General features: G+C 36.1%; 2 protein-coding genes and 1 long non-coding RNA gene across 3 annotated transcripts in view; all 3 read left to right on the top strand.

The window, feature by feature from the left end:
- The window catches only part of LOC116301981 (nephrocystin-4), a 29,358-nt gene extending 19,432 nt beyond the window's left edge, over positions 1–9,926 (top strand). The window contains exons 21-37 of the mRNA XM_031711159.2: positions 1,733–1,844; positions 2,044–2,257; positions 2,533–2,596; positions 2,777–2,835; positions 3,335–3,502; positions 3,601–3,659; positions 3,775–3,902; positions 4,163–4,252; positions 4,427–4,583; positions 4,871–4,956; positions 5,058–5,143; positions 5,680–5,739; positions 5,891–6,002; positions 6,663–6,774; positions 7,422–7,540; positions 8,475–8,570; positions 9,207–9,926. Of these exons, the coding sequence (XP_031567019.2) occupies positions 1,733–1,844; positions 2,044–2,257; positions 2,533–2,596; positions 2,777–2,835; positions 3,335–3,502; positions 3,601–3,659; positions 3,775–3,902; positions 4,163–4,252; positions 4,427–4,583; positions 4,871–4,956; positions 5,058–5,143; positions 5,680–5,739; positions 5,891–6,002; positions 6,663–6,774; positions 7,422–7,540; positions 8,475–8,570; positions 9,207–9,347 (1,863 nt within the window). The 3' untranslated portion in view covers positions 9,348–9,926. The remainder of the gene's footprint in view (positions 1–1,732; positions 1,845–2,043; positions 2,258–2,532; positions 2,597–2,776; positions 2,836–3,334; positions 3,503–3,600; positions 3,660–3,774; positions 3,903–4,162; positions 4,253–4,426; positions 4,584–4,870; positions 4,957–5,057; positions 5,144–5,679; positions 5,740–5,890; positions 6,003–6,662; positions 6,775–7,421; positions 7,541–8,474; positions 8,571–9,206) is intronic.
- Positions 9,927–11,184: 1,258 nt separating this feature from the next.
- LOC148911215 (uncharacterized) lies at positions 11,185–13,398 on the top strand. The gene is made up of 2 exons (XR_016119766.1): positions 11,185–12,450; positions 12,535–13,398. It is a non-coding gene; the product is annotated as an uncharacterized LOC148911215 (long non-coding RNA).
- Positions 13,399–13,567: 169 nt separating this feature from the next.
- On the top strand, positions 13,568–16,310 carry LOC116301984 (uncharacterized). Its single transcript, XM_031711160.2, has 5 exons — positions 13,568–13,727; positions 13,836–13,988; positions 14,098–14,271; positions 14,348–14,512; positions 15,839–16,310. The coding sequence occupies exons 1-5, from the start codon at positions 13,671–13,673 to the stop codon at positions 15,896–15,898; spliced, it is 609 nt and encodes a 202-aa protein (XP_031567020.1). The 5' UTR covers positions 13,568–13,670; the 3' UTR covers positions 15,899–16,310.
- The last annotated feature ends 706 nt before the right edge of the window (positions 16,311–17,016 follow it).

Raw genomic sequence — 17,016 nt, 5'->3', positions numbered from 1 at the left:
ATGTGATAATCATTGGTATAAGTAAGGTGTCATCATCATCATATCACAGGGCATAATACAATATGTGATTATCATTGGTATAAGTAAGGTATCATCATCATCATATCACAGGACATAATACAATATGTGATAATCATTACTATAAGTAATGTGTCGTCATCATCATATCACAGAGCATAATACAATATGTGATAATCATTACTATAAGTAAGGTATCATCATCATATCACAGGGCATAATACAATATGTGATAATCATTGGTATAAGTAAGGTGTCATCATCATCATATCACAGGGCATAATACAATATGTGATTATCATTGGTATAAGTAGGTGTCATCATCATCATATCACAGGGCATAATACAATATGTGATTATCATTGGTATAAGTAAGGTATCATCATCATCATATCACAGGACATAATACAATATGTGATAATCATTACTATAAGTAAGGTATCATCATCATATCACAGGGCATAATACAATATGTGATAATCATTGGTATAAGTAAGGTGTCATCATCATCATATCACAGGGCATAATACAATATGTGATTATCATTGGTATAAGTAGGTGTCATCATCATCATATCACAGGGCATAATACAATATGTGATTATCATTGGTATAAGTAAGGTGTCATCATCATCATGATATCACAGGACATAATACAATATGTGATTATTATTGGTATAAGTAAGGTGTCATCATCATCATATCACAGGACATAATACAATATGTGATTATCATTGGTATAAGTAAGGTGTCATCATCATCATATATCAAATGGAGGACAATTTACATGGCCATTTTGTGATACAAATTTTATCTTTGAGTGTTGTCACGATGTCTTACAAGTAACCGCAGCAAAGGAGTAAGATATTTTTTACAATAACTTACAAATTTCTCGCACGCTGATTGGTTATTTTTTATCATCAATAAGAGGACGGACAGATAAAGCTGGCGTCAACGAGCGCGCGCTCTTTCCGTTGGTTGTTTTGATCACTAAAAATCGTTTTTGTTATTGTAAAAAACAAATAGACATAAGTTTTTAATGTGTCTATTCTCTTATTGACCATAAATACCGTCATCACATTGTCAAAGTTTGACGGGTTTGGTCGCTGGTTAGAATTGTGAATTCACAATGTGAATTGAGTTTGTTTGATGTGTTGTTCTCTCCTATGCTAGGGTTTTCTCCGGATTCTCAACACATGAATTGAGCGTTGTGTGCGTGAGTGGAAAGTGTCCCCAATCAGTGCAAAAGGGGAGAAGTAACGAGAGACGTAAAGCAAGAGATGGAGGACGGACGGACGGACGGACTGACGGACGGACGGACGGACTGACGGACGGACGGACGACGGACGGACGGACGGACGTACGGACGGACGACGGACGGACGGACGACGGACGGACGGACGGACGGACGGACGGACGGACGGACTGACGGACGGACGGACTGACGGACGGACGGACTGACGGAACGGAAGGACTGACGGACGGACGGACGGAGGACGGACGAGTACGTACTGACTGTACTTACTTAATTACTTTACGTACTTACTGACTTACTTACTTACTTACTGACTTACTTACTTACTTACTTACGTATACTTACTTACTTACTTACTTACTTACTTACTTACTTACTTACTTACTTACCTTACTACTTACTTACTTACTTACTTACTTACTTACTTGTGTGTATAATAGTATCGTTATCTATCTTTTAGAACCGTACTGGAACAGTTCGCCCTATTGGTATCAAGAGTAGCATCAAGGGGAGACTCCATCTTCGTATTGCAAACATAGGACATCACAGTGAAATGCCTACTGCTAGATTAGGTAACCTAACCTTGTACTCGTAGGTTATTATCATATAAGCTGGTTATTTTCCTTGACGGGCAGGGTCTTGTGTTTAATATATCCCAACTTGAATCATCCTCGTTGATTTAAAATCGGCCTGAAAACCACAAAGAGAAGAAAGACGTGAATAAATAGGAGCTGCAAATGTATTGTTCATTCTTTAATTGCTCATTTCCAGGTACAGTGCCAAAAAAGCGTTCTCATGTGGTAATGTCCGAAACAATTACTGGTTCATTCAATGGTATGGGTTCCACTGTAGGCAGAAAGGATAGATGTAAAGCAAAGTTACTAGCAGAATGTGATGCGGAATTAGCTTCAGTGCTTTTTAGTCGGCAAGGAAAAGTGAATAAGGATGATAAATCTATCAATCAAGATGACGCCATTAGACAAAGGTAAAACATATCAGGGTTAGGGGTCATCAAGTGAAACAAAAGAGCTAGTTCCCGTGGGGGAGGGGGAGGTACTGTTGCCCGTTTAGGGTAGGGATGTGCCGCTGAGCCCACTGAACCCTGACCCTGTTCCAGAGTAAAATCGCTGAAATTCATACCCTGTTCCAGAGTAAAATCGCTGAAAACCATACCCTGTTTGGCGGCACGTACCCGTATAGCGAATATAGGGCAGTATCCCCCCCGGGAGCTAGTTTTTGATATTCTATATTACTTCACAGAAAGCTTCAAAGAATGCAGGCTGTTCGTCAGACAACAGGAGTCAGTGATAACCTTCCACTTATAGTGAGTCAGTTTTGTCACTCCTAACCTAAATAATCATCGCTTAGCTTATGATATCGACTGCATGTCCACATGTGCACTTATAGTGAGTCAGTTTTGTCACTCCTATCCTAAATAATCATCACTTATCTTATGATATCGACTGCATGTCCACATGTGCATTTATCTCATTCTTCCTAACAGATCAAAAAAGAAGAAAAACTTCAACGAGCTAGGGACTTGAAGACAATACAGTTATACAGGTAATATCTATTATCATGCTTGCAGTACACTCAACAAAATTACTCGACTCTGATTGGTCGAGAGGAGTACAATTATAGCGTTAATCCGTAGGAGTACCGAACTAAGTCGCTATGGAAACACGGCCAAAACAATGTCAACAGCGGCAAAACAAACAAAAAAAAAAAAAAAAAAAAAAAAAAAAAAGCCGTAAAAACTAATAAGAGCTAATCTTTATTATGCATTTCAGTTGCGCGATGGACTGAAAATCGGCCGCCAAATAGACAAAGATGAACGGCGTCGCTTTGCATTTTTTACTGAAATTTTGTTGAGTGAACTATACATATTATGATCATTGATTTTTATAAATTCTATCCTCTAAAAGTATTCATTTTTTATTAATTTCGTCATCAACATTATTATTGATATTATCATTATGATCATCAATAGGATCATTATAATTATTATTGTTGTCATCTTCATTTATTTTTTCTTTTGTCTTTTTTTCGATTATGACTTCAGAGACAAGAACAAACATGAGGGTATAGTCTCGCTTCTGTCTGCCACCATTACTACTACTTATACGATCTACCCATCCTTTGGTACTGCCGAGTTCTTTGAATTCGCTATTAGAAATCCATACGATATAGAACAGACTATAGCTATACAGTGCGATGACAAGGAACTCATGTAAGTAGTTCAGTTGTTCGTTATGCCCATATACTTATATACATTATGTACACATCCATTCTAGAAACGTACTACTTCAAATTCTATTATGTTTCTAGGGTAATAACAGATACCAGAGAATGGAGGCATTTCAAGAAATTCACAGAAACGTATTCACGTTAGTATCCCTTGTTGTCAAATTAATTAGGATACGCAAGATTCAACTACGTAACAACTTGTTATTGGTTGTCTTGCCCAAACATTTATGCATGTTTCTATCATGGATGTTACAGCCATGGAAGAAAACATGTTTAACACAGCAGATACAACATTCCCTGAAGTGTTTCTGCGTCCACGAGAAAGCGTTCACATCCCATTTAAATTCCAAACGTTCAAAGCAGATCATAGTGTTCCACAACAAGTAAGTAGGCTTGTACATTTGCATACACTGTAAGCTTTTACCTCCTCTTTTTAGTTTTAATCAAATCGTGTTGTTTATTGCTTCCATTTCATCTTCCATTTTAATATGCCTTCCTCTCATTTCAATTTTCCACCTCTCCACCTTTATTCTATGATTTTAGTACCACTACTTCAACTTTGTTTACCAATGCTAACGTCAGGAATTTCGTATCCATATATTTTTTTAAATAAAGAGAACATAAATCTCTGTTAATTTTGAAGGGTCCATCTCATCCATTCAAACAGCAAATCACCACGTTTAAAACGTTTGCGACCGTCGAAGACAACAAGCTTCAGCCTCATACAGTTAAGGTACACGGGTGTCTTTCGAAACATCGTACGATAATCCAGGCATGGACTAGCTAGCAGATAGTCTGTTGTCATACGTACTTTGTTTCACCTTACTATGGATACTGTATATGTACTGGATCAAACTAATGGTATGTTCATAACTTAGTCATGTAGTTTTATATTTCTCTAATGAAGGTATCATTCGTAATGAAAGACAGCCGACCAATTGCCATACTAAACCTGAACATAGAACCAAGGCCACACATTATCGACCAAACCTTTCGCTTCTACCATCCGGAGCAATCTTTCCTAAAAAAGTCCATTCGGTTGCCTCCATGGCATTCTTTACCAGGTAAACTCACTGATTGATGTCTTTGTGCAGCTAATCCTCTGGGCCCAGTTGTTCAAAGCCCGATTAGTGCTAATCCTGGGTTAACTCTTAATAAGACCTATAGAGTTAATCCTGAATTAGCGCTAATCCAGCTTTGAACAACCGGGCCCTGATGTAATGTTGTACTATATCATTAAATTATCTTTTTCAACGATTGATGACCAGACCCTTCTCAGATTCTCACCCTTGCATCCTTGGTTCCATACCAGATATAGTACTCATGGTAAGATGAATGTGTTTGACGTTAGGTGCTCCTGTGCTTGATGATCAGGCTCCTCCTCAGGTTCATGTTCGATGTAGTGATGTGAACGCTGTTTGTGAGGCAAGGAGAGTGGTAAGTGACCAGTAATATCTTGCTGATTGTGGAGCACTAGGTGTGATGTACTGTCAATATGAATGAATAACTCGATATCATATTTATATTTTTTTTAACAGAAGCCTACAGAACCCCAAGATGTATTCCTCAAAATTGCCTGTGGTCCTTCTCCTTCTGTCAAGCGGTTTTTTGTTCTTTTGTACATGTAAGTAAACATGCTCACGTTCACTTCCTTAGGGAAAAAGAAAGCTGAAGACTACTGCTATAAGCAAATAAAAACAAAACAAATAAAAACGACAACAACAACAACGAAAACGAGAAAATCGTATGGCTCACACTAAGTGAAAAGACCACCCATTTTTTGTCTGTAATAATTAACCAGCACTGTAAAAAGACGCATTTGCAGAACTGGCAAGTAATCCGTATACACCTATTTGAAAAAACGTCGGGTTAAAAAAAGGTTATATCATCAAAGCTAAGACCGAAGGGGAGCATGGGAAGACAAAATACCGCAGCCAAACAGCTCTCCAGCGTAAATCTTCGGAGAATGGCTTTGCCATGTTAATCTAGGTCAACCGACTTTGCTCTACTGTGGATTTTTACATGTCTATATGCAAATATAATACACATTTTGGTGTACCCTAAATCCTTTTCGGTCTTAGCTTCCATGATATGACCTTCTCGAACCCGACAACGTTTTTTCAATTAGGTATAAACAGTTAGTGTGTTTTTTTTCAACAGAGATCTTTTCTTTGCGACTCCTTGTCAGACTTGGCAATTTTATGTTCATTCGTTACAGAGGTAGGTTGGGGCACATAGATCACAACACTAGTTCTTTTTGTGTGCTATGAAACCGTCAAAATGACGAAAACACTAACCCACTCGTCCCAAGCAGAAAATACGATAATCATTCAAATTTATTTTATTTTATATTTGTTTTGGCGTCGGTCAGGGTTGACATGAGTGCCGTCGAGGGACAGACCAGTAGATTATCAGTAATATTACGTGGTACCCAGACTTCTAGACTTGTTAGGTGCTACTCGTCTCATCCTGCAGAATTACAGGTATAATAGTCTTAAAAGAAATTATTGTTAATTAGTGTGAGATACTACTATGCATGAGAATTCCCGGTATGGCCCATTGATCTCGTACAGCAGATCAAGGTAAGAGGATAATTGTGCGTCACAGGGGAATGAAAGGCAAATTTCTTTTTAGTTTTTGCTATTTTAAATTACTGGACAACAACAAGAAGCATTATGTCAATAACAAAAATATCTGGTTTATTATATTTCCCGAGAAAATAAACTCCCTCTGTCTTGACTAACTCCAGTTGTTACCCTTCAATTTTGTATATCGCCCCATGTATGGGAATCCGGACTTATGGTGGATTCCGGATTCCAAGGGTCTGGATTACGGATTCCAAAACGTTTGTATTGCGGATTCCGGATTCCATATCGTTAATTTTCAGATACTTTCTCTGAAAATTATATTTGATATACTTACCAGTATAAGTAGAATCGTCTATCGATTAAATCAGCACCTGATGACAGATATTCTTGGTGGACTCGATTCCGGATTCCAAGGCCTAAAATTTCGTGGATTCCGGATTCCCTTACATTGGGCTGTATAGAATATATACATGGGTTTCAATGAAGGTCACATCATCATCGTCCAGGTAGTGGCCAATATGAAATATTATAAATATGTCTGTGATTGTGTTTCAGGTTAGTCCTATGGATCCCATTATGTTGATGGCTAACACGGTACGTGAGGTTACTCTCAGCCTCACCCCACTCTCCTCGGGATCTACTCGCTTTATGTACGTCAACGTCGTTGGTATCCTTTTAAAATTTGTCTAAATGTTCTCTTGAGTAAAATAACCCATTTAGAAATTGATCCTAATGTGTAGCCTAGGCTAGTCAGAGCGTAGTCTTATGTTAAACTTAACTGACAAACCAGCCATTCAGTAAGCTAGCTGATGATCAATAACCCTTTAATCCCATTCCCTTCCTTGGTTTCATAAAAATCCGGCGTTTGAGCCTGTGTTTTTTTTAAATGGATGTAATTAATAATAGAGCAGGAAATGTTTAGCAGGTTTAAAACCACGTAAACTTAGGAACAATTGATTAACCTTCGACCGAATTAGAAATTGTCTAGTCAGTCCAAAAAAGTTCGCCGATGATTTGAAAGCAGCTTGCCAACGACAAGACAGTTGTATTTGTGGACGACATTTCGCGAGTAGACGGGCTCTCGCAAGTGGCATTCATTTAAACCTGGATCCACCTTAGCCTCCTTTGCAGCCGTTCTTTGCGTTGCGTCGTTGCGTGACGACCCTAAGAACGGCTGCAAAGGAGGCTAGATCCACCTTTATCTCTGATAATGCGCCTCCTCCTGTGTTGATAGCCGCTGGACCAGCCATCATGTGTAAGTAGCCAAACTTCCTCCTTCATGTACTAAGTTATGTCCTTGACGTTACACGATAGACAGTGAATTTCATCAGCTTGTTCGCACGTGGTTAGTTTGTGCCTCGTGTCAACAACCAGTCATCTCTAAAGCCTTTGAGCTACAGCTTCAAGTTGGAGGAGGAAAAGGTTCCAATAAGGTAAACCAATATTTTATCAAAGTCAATATCCCTGTGTACACTTGATTTAAAAAATTAATCACCTGCTACCTGTCTTGCTAGTTGTCTCGAAAAACGGTCACTTAAAACTTGAATTGTGTTAGAAATAATTAATTGGGTTTGCATATCTCTTGGTTTCTTTATTTCAAATAGACTTTTTCTTTTTTTTGGTAAATAGACGAACCATTGATCCCTTTTTCACTGCACACTTCTTCCCTTTATTTCACTTTGCCGGAAAGAAAATGCTGTTCTCAGGATATTGTCCACTTATAAAAAGTGTTACCTCTCTAGCAGAGGTCCTATTTCTTTTTTCTCTTTTCGCTGCTGGACAATTCGAGTCGGTTTTGAGTGCACGATTGATCAGGTGCCAGCTTTTTTTGGAGTTCTTCTTGATTGCTAGTGTTCGCGTTACTGGAAACTCAATTCTATTGATGGATTTTTCGTGTTACATCTCAAATTCGCTTTGTAAATCCTTCGGATGAATACCTCAAGAGTCTCGAATAACCTCAAATAGCCTTAAAAAGTACAAATTCTATAAATAATATTTCTGTGTAGTTTTGTACTGGGCAGAAAATATCGTAAAACTGTTTTCAAAAGCAGATTTGCTATCTTCCCGTATCATTGTTGTTATTATTATTAGTTACATTACCATCATTACCATAATGTGGGATAAACCTTAGAAGAATCACTGATTCCATTGTTTTCTTTTGTTTTGTATGGACTGTTAGACATATGATTGCGTATTAGATTTTGTTTTACGGGTTAAGTGCCAATATAGAAATATTGTCATCATCATTATTATCATTATTATTATCATCACAATCATTATTAATACTATCATCATTATCATTATTATCATTATCATTATCATCATCATTATTATTATTATCATTATTATTATTATCATCATCATTAGCGAGTGTCCTTCACCAATCCATACCCTACCAGAAACACCTTTAATCTGCGATGTAACAGGCCTGATATACTTCAGTTTAAAGAAAACGTAATCGAGGTAAGAAAATCATCAGGAAAATAGGGATTTTCTTAGAAACAGTTTATCAGGTATTTCTTAACTCAGTAATATGGGAAAATAATTATCATAGCTGGAAAGAGGGTGTTTAAAATTAATAAAACGGTGAGGTCCGAAGGAAGTTTTTAAAAGTTCAAAACTAGTGAAAATATGATTTTTACAAGAATTTTGTAAGGAAATCTTTGCTGGTAAGCATCTTACTTACCAACAAAGTTTCCTTGTTTGAAAATTCATGTCTTCGCCAGTTTTGAACTTATTTCCTTCAAACTTAGAAGTTTCCCAATTTTGATATGCTCCGCTTTCCAGCTTTGGTAGTTATTCTGCTGTACTGTGAGTTTGGACATCTTTGGAATTACTTGATAAAAGATTTTTTCTTTTCTAAAAGTTCAATGTTAGTAATAATCATAGAACTGAGATCATTGGTACAGAAGATTTCATCATATTTTTTTGTCTCAGAATTCATTCCCACAATCAGTTGCATTATGGGATCATTACCAGTCTTCGTGTATTTTAGACCGAACCCGAACATTATACTGTGTTGTTTGGAAAACTACCGAAATTTTCTGAACCTAAAAATGCCTAATGGTATTACTAGTTTGGTCTGTTTAATTTTTTAAGGTCGGTCCTGGAGAATCATATCATATTGGATTGCGGTTTGCTCCTCAGTCGACGATTGGAAACCAACAAGTCTTGATATTCATCAACGATTCAGAGGGAAAGAATGAAGAGACTTTTAGCATAAGTGCTATTTACAAGTAAAACAAGATTTGTATAGCAACGGAGACAAGTCACGTAATTTATTTTATAGACTTTATTAAACTACATATCTGCCCTAAAGTTGGGAACCTAAACTTAGATATTTTTTCATGATAAGCCAAGTTTTCTCGTTATGAATGGCGAAAATAATCACGTGATCTTTTTATGTCGATGAACGGATGACAAAACCTTTTTACTTATCTCTGTAATGTGATATAAGTGTTTATCTTGCCTTACAGCTCTCTGAGTGTTTATATCCAAATACACAGACATAGGCAGCCGTTATATCTCGGTTTTATAAATGTTTTATCATTTTTGCGCGAGCGTGTCTTTACCCTGACTAATTAAACTATTTATATGTATAAAACTATTTATGTATATGCCTCTAATTTTAACAAGGTAGCCAGTCAATCAGCGCGCGCGTTATATGTCAAATATTTAATCCATGCCCCAATTAGCGAGGACGTTATATTTCAAATATTTGATAAATATGTATATTTAGCTTGTTTTCAGATATAAATTTATTAGAACATTATTTGGCATTGTACTTTACCTATTAATAAATTTGGAAGGCCACACGTTTTTTATTGTCAATTGTTATTGTCACCCTCTCAGTATAAATAACGTTGATTGTTCTCATCATCTTCATCATAATCGTCATTAATATCATCATCATTAATAACATCATCATGAATATCATCATGAATATCATCTTCATCATCAACTATCGTCACTATTATTATATCATCATCGTCAGTATTAATATCATCATCGTCATTAATATCATCTTTCATTATGCAAAATTTTAAAAGAATCTGACGATGGGATCCTTTGCCCTTGAGCGTCCTTAATCTGCAGAATATCACGAATCATCATCATCAACATCATCATTATTATCATCATGAATCATCAATTTCGTCACTTTTAATATCATCATAATTAATATCACCATCATCATTATTAATATCATCATCATTAATATCATCTTCATCGTCATTAATATTATTATCATTAATATCATTATTATTATCATTATTAATATCATCATCCTTAATATCATCATTATCATCATTAATATCGTCATTAACATCATTATCATAAGTAATATCATTAATATCATCGTCTTCATTAATATCATCATCATTATCACTTATGTCATCATCATCATCAATACCATCATCATCAACATCATCATTATTATCATCATCATGAATCATCAATTTCGTCACTTTTAATATCATCATCATAATTAATATCATCATCATCATTAATATCATCATCATCATTAATATCATCATCATTAATATCATCTTCATCGTCATTAATATTATCATCATTAATATCATCATTATTATTATCATCATTATTAATATCATCATCCTTAATATCATCATTATCATCATTAATATCGTCATTAACATCATCATCATAAGTAATATCATTAATATCATCGTCTTCATTAATATCATCATTATCACTTATGTCATCATCATCATCAATACCATCATCATCATCATCAATATCATCATCAACATCACCAATGTCATTATCACTATCAATTATAAAACCTAATATTTTTTCTCACAACATTTATGGTTTTAAGGCGACGTATTATTTTTATTGGTAAATGGTTATACGTGCATGCATAAATTAACAATGGTGCATGCGATGCGTATAGTTAATTCTGGATGCACGCAGGAGGCACCCTAAGCACGAAAGAAGCGTAAGAGTTGCACGAGGCGTTGCCGCGCTTCTTCAGATGAATAAAAAGTTTTATTTGGAATGATATGCGCTTTAGGCCCCGTCCAGACGTGTCCGAAAATATTTTTGTAATCGTATCCGCAAATTTTCGAATACGCTGACGTCAAACGCGATTTTGCGCATGCTCAATAAGAAAAACTATCCGTCAGAGGGAATAGGCACTAGCGTACATCGGGGCGGATCAAAAAATTTCCGGATACGTGTGGACAGTGAAAACGATTCGAATACGCAGCGTGTGGACGCGAACATTTTCGTATCCGAAAAAAAAATTTTTTTTACTTAATTTTTATTGCAAGTCACGGGCCTATATTTCTCAAAATTCCATCGGAATCGGTATTTGTTTTGTTTTTTTGATATTTTTTGAACATCTCCTTTATTAACACATAAGATGACTGCGAGCGCCTCCGCGCGAGTCCACAGAAATCCTAAAAAGCTCGTCGCCTTTACTGATTGAGTCTGGAGGGAAAAGTGGGACTGCCCGCAGTCTACATACCATATCACAATCACCAAGAGAGCATAAATAAGAGAGGGAAACTTCTTAATAACGAGCACGCCATTTAAATTCCCGGTCAGGCTATTCTTAGTAACCTGATGCAGTTTAAATATCGCCTTACCCTACTCCTGTGCGTCATTAACTCTTTCCGTTTCGTTTTTAATGATCAAAACCACCACAGTGATTAGCCTCTTGGCTATCTGCCTAGAGTTATGACAAGAATGCAACCGTTCGTCATAATGTGAGCTATGAACTTTTGCCGCTTCAAAGTCTACGATGCTACCCTCCCCAAGAGCAACGAAATTCGAACCATTCGATTTCCGCGGTCCAACTGCTCAAAAAAACCGCCCGCTAAACTAAGTGGAAAATGTTGTCAATGATTTAACCTCTAGCTGAAAAAATTAGAACTTTAGATAAAGAATCCTGTCACAGTGATAATGTAAGAAAAGTCTTACAGTAACAGATCTGATTTTTCGTTATGGACGGCATTTGCATGTAGCATACAGGTCACCCAACGTAACATAAGATGAGTTCCGCATCAACCTCGTTCCCAGGGCCTTTTCTTCTCGCTTTTTTCAAGATGGCTTGCATTCTCGTTCCCACACTCCTGGCTACTTATTAGTCAAATCGTAGGTTCTGGGAATTCACCTTTTCGGCGCTAGCTTGGGTTGTGTTACGGTCACCAAAAAGTTCGGACATTGTTCTCGGATTCCCATGCAAATTCACTGACGGCTTGTTTACGTCTTTTATTTACAACAGTTTATATGCCCCACAAACGGAGTTTGATTCAAGATTCCAAAATATAGTTAAACCGTTCTTGTTGATTATATTTGTCTGGCTTGGTTTCCGTTGGTATGTTTAATTATGCTATTGACCAATCAGAGTTCGTTGCTATGTTGTTTTCAACAGCCAATGAATGAAATCATTGAATTTCAGGGTTTTCGAAGTGAGGAGGCTCTAACGAGAAGAGAAGGCCCTGGGAACGAAGCTGGTTTATAAAGAGCCTGTGCTTTTCACTGACAGTTGGCAATCAAAGGACCAAATTCCTTCCGGACTACAGCCATCTGCAGCTGCAAGGGATCAGGTTCCACCCAACAACTAATTAGGTGCATTGCTTTCGGATAATTGGAGTCCTGTCAAACAATGGTGTAGAATATAATCCAGTGCACAAATGAACTTTCCGACATGTGTTACCAAAGTGACTACCTTAAGCACATCTCCCACGATAATTTAACTGCAAGGAACTATTTTCCCTTTATGATATGGATACTACTTTTGGTAATTTATACAGTTTTGCAGAATTTTGAATGTGATGTGGGTAGTTTGTAATAGATAGCCAATATCCAACCATCTGTCGAACTATTGTTTGCAGTGTTTTATAATGGTTCTTTACCTCAATGAGGATTATTACCCTCCAAAAAATGCGTCGCTATTTAATAGGGTAAGAGATCATCATCCTTCATCAATATATGCTGACGTACTTCCCAAGGCACAATGGTTACGAAAGCATACTACGTACGCACAGACAAATTAATATATTAAAGTTAAATGCTGGATTCCTGGCTGGATCATAAACACACGTACTAAGCGCGGCCGTACTAAGAACGTCTGACATTATGCATTTATTATATGTGGCACGTGTTGCCTTTTGTTTAATATGTCAAAGCATCCAACCAAGACGTCAAATATTCGTTAAGGTATCCTAAAATATAGATAGTCAAGAATATCTAAAACACTATATGACCTAAAGGTTTAAATAATTGAAAGTCATATTAAAAGTAAGTTTCTATATTTTTACAACTGAGGATTTTTTTTTTTGACAAATCTATTAAATATTTGCATACAATAGATGATTAATTGACCAATAAGATCATTTTGAAGCGGAACTATGATTGTAGTCTTGACAAGCCACGAACCAATCATCGTCGACAAGAGGCTTTGTTTTCCCGCCTTTGAGTTATAATTTTGCTCAAAGACTTTTGAACAGCGTCTTTCACTTTCTGATTCTTCTTCTTTCACTTTGGTTGTTGTCAAAAGTACATCTTAATTTCTTCCTTGTTGTTGCTCTTAAAATGGCAGACGAGTGTGCAGAATTGAAGAGAGACTCCACTATGACTGTAACAGCAAAGGTTTGTTTTGTGTGCTCGTTTTGAATGGAATTTTACGTACTCCCCCGAAAAACTCTTTGGGGAAGAAAAAAATAATCACGGATGTTCTCTTTCGCTTCTTGAATAAAGGAAGGCGAAGCGTTCTTGGAAACTAAGGGGAAAGTAGACGAAAATGCCAAAACAAGAGGCCAGCAAAAAGAAATTGAGGAAAACAAAAACGATGGAGAAGGAACATCGCCTAACAAATTGTCACGAACAACCACCATGACAGCCACCGCCAAGGTAAGCTTTACATTACATACACCAGTGACTTGAATTGCAGTGCTGTCAAAATCTTTCGCGTCTTTATTTTTAAGGAATAAGCTTGACTTCCCTTGTTGTTTATTCCTAGGAGGGGAATGAATTCATTGATGGCGAAGAATTAGGGAAAACTAGGGCACAAACAGATAACCTTCAAGAAAAGGAAGAGTTCGAGGAAGAAGCCACCGAAGAAAACGGGAACGAAGCAGAAAACGAGGAAAAACCTGCTGTTAAGCGAGCAGGGACTATGGTAGTGACGGCTGAGGTAAGTTAGAGTTCTAGCATACTAGACTTCCTACTGTACGAGAAATACTAGTAATGTTGCTGGTAATTTTTTGCAGGAAGGCGCCGCTCTTTTAGAAGGACATGATGCAGAAGCTGGCACACGTGCCGAAGCTAAAGCAGTCAAAGAAGCAATAGAAGAAAGCGCTGAACAAAATGGACAGAAAGAAGACGAAGAGAAACCTGATCTTAAGCGTAAAAGTACCATGGATGCTTCTGTTGAGGTAATCGTACGATATTTATTTGAAAACTTTTTGTTGTCTACCAGTTTGAAAACCGACCGGTTCTCTTTTGTTGTTAGTAATTTATGCAAAATTGTTTGAATGACTTTTGCGCCAATTTTTAAGAATATAAAAATAGGGGCAAAGATTATGGCAAAAAAAAGTTACGTATTCGCTTTCGTAGCCGGAAAATCCTTTCAAAGACGTAAAACAATTCGAGAAATATAAAATCTTGGAGCGTTTGGCCATTGTGAGGAAAGCGTTCGCATGTGTTCCACGCGAGAGACTTTGTTTGTTCTTGTATTATTGTTCATATTTTAAAAAGTACTGTACGTAGAAGAATATGCAAACCCTTGGGGATTTAACTGCACACAAACTCAATTAATCGTTATTAACACAGGACTTTATGAATATTTTATATCAAAGTTGTAACTACTTTGCTCGAAGTCAACTTTCGGAGAGACGCAGTTTGATCAAAAGCATTCCAGGAACTCATAATTTCCCAAGAAATGTGTTGATTCTTTATACCTTAAATTATTTTTTCAATTGCGCCACCCGGAAATAAAGTTTAGTTGTTTAATTATTTGATATTTGGAATTTAAAGGCAAAAAGCACGGAAGGAGTTAATAATAGGAGTCGGCTACATTTTGTTTATGAATGATTATGATTTTGAGCAACGGACGGTGCTGTTTATCATTGTTATGTAAATGTTTTTGTATTTTTTGTTTTAAATTTTATGGTAAAATTCTTTTTTTAAAGAGAGGTCGAAAATATATAAGCATTATAATGTTAATATTTAAAAAAAGATTGATCCTTTCTTTTACTAGTTTTTAAATTTTTTTGATATTCCATGTTTCTATTTTGCTGTAAAGGTACCAGAAACAGAAGTTTTAGTAAACCCTTAAATTACTATTCGATTTTGCTTTTTATTACACGTTTAGGGTCGATATCAGTGTGATAAAGCCGTGAATAAAAACCATATTAGTGAAGTGATACAATATCACTCACAGTGAACTGAATATTGTAAAGTTTGTCATTTTATCGAACCTAAATGTGTAATAAACAAATAACTGCACTATATCGTTTAGATTCACTTGTTTTTCCATATGATATCACTTACTCGCTTGCAGACTTGATTATTGTGATATGATATGGAAACTGGTGAATAAAAACAATATCAAGCTCTTAACATGTGATAATCTCTATACATCTTTACATACTAGAGAATCACTTTTTTAAAATCAAAATAGCTATTATTTCTCAACTTCGTATATGAAGCTGGGTTTGAAACCATGGCATTAATGTCATGTTATGTTTGTCAAACTTTAGGAAGGACAAGAATTCATCAAAAAGACAAAGGAAAGTGATGAGCAAGAAGTCAAGGCATAGATCTTTCGTTCTGATGAGACTCCTACCAAAAGACTTTAGTAAACTCTTCCATGACAGTATTCATAAGATATGTACTACAAAAAGTGTACATTTTACCATCATATATATATTATATATTATACATACCAAACTGAATTTTTAAGTATTCTAATTGGATTTGGTTATTTTCTTTTTATTGTTGTATATTCAGAAGCCACAAAGTCTTTTTATATAATGCTATGTTTGTGCTTATTGTTAATTGTGCCAGATGCAATTTTTGCCAGATGATAAAAATATCTATATTATATATCCCCATTTTGTAATATGCCATTTGATTATTGAACTTGTTACATATAGTGCAGATATCCTATTGCTTAAAAGTCATTTTAATACCATCCTTAAATCAATAAAATAATGAACTGCTATTCTAGAATTTTAAGACTCACTTTTGACTGACTGGAAATGCTAATGCATGGGGTGGTGTAGTGGTTTACTGCTCTCCTATCAGTGAGGTAGTCTGGGTCTAAAGCCCTGGCTCAGACTGGATTACGTGAGTTGAGTTTGTTTGATGTGTTATTTTTCCTTGCCACAAGGGTTTTTCTCAGGTTTTTTTTTGCTTTAAATATACTAAGAATGTAGTGGTAGTTCATGTGGAGGGAACCTCAATTGAGGGGAATATATAAATAAGACATGCATACTCAGACACTCAAAATTAGGAATATAAAATGTTATTGGGCTACAAGTGTGGACTTGGTGCTTTCATGTTAGGTGAAATTCTATTTCAAATTATGTACAAAATACGTAATTTTGATTTGATCCCATTTTCAGATTTCTTTATTTTCCCTAAAATTTGAGTATTTTATAATACTTTCAAGAAACGAAATGAAAAAGGGGGTCCCTGCTTTTTTAATAATATTTTGTTTATCAAAACATTGGAATGATGTCATCACGATGAGCACCTGCCAACTAAAGTCATGAGTAGAAAGGGTGCTCGGGGAACAATGCTCATGAACATCCTTAAAGACCCATTGCCACTTACCGTGATGCACCCCGGTCACAGATGAATTTCGTGGTCCATGAAATTCAAAGATTCATATATTGAATAATAACTTCATATTCAATCATTTTCCGACATAGCA

Source organism: Actinia tenebrosa, unplaced genomic scaffold, assembly GCF_029948245.1.
Source record: "Actinia tenebrosa isolate PJP-AT-01 unplaced genomic scaffold, QUT_ActTen_1.0 PGA_scaffold14__42_contigs__length_11649687, whole genome shotgun sequence".
NCBI lineage: Eukaryota > Metazoa > Cnidaria > Anthozoa > Actiniaria > Actiniidae > Actinia > Actinia tenebrosa.
Note: the sequence above shows the minus strand (reverse complement) of the source record. Positions and strands in the feature narration are given on the sequence as shown.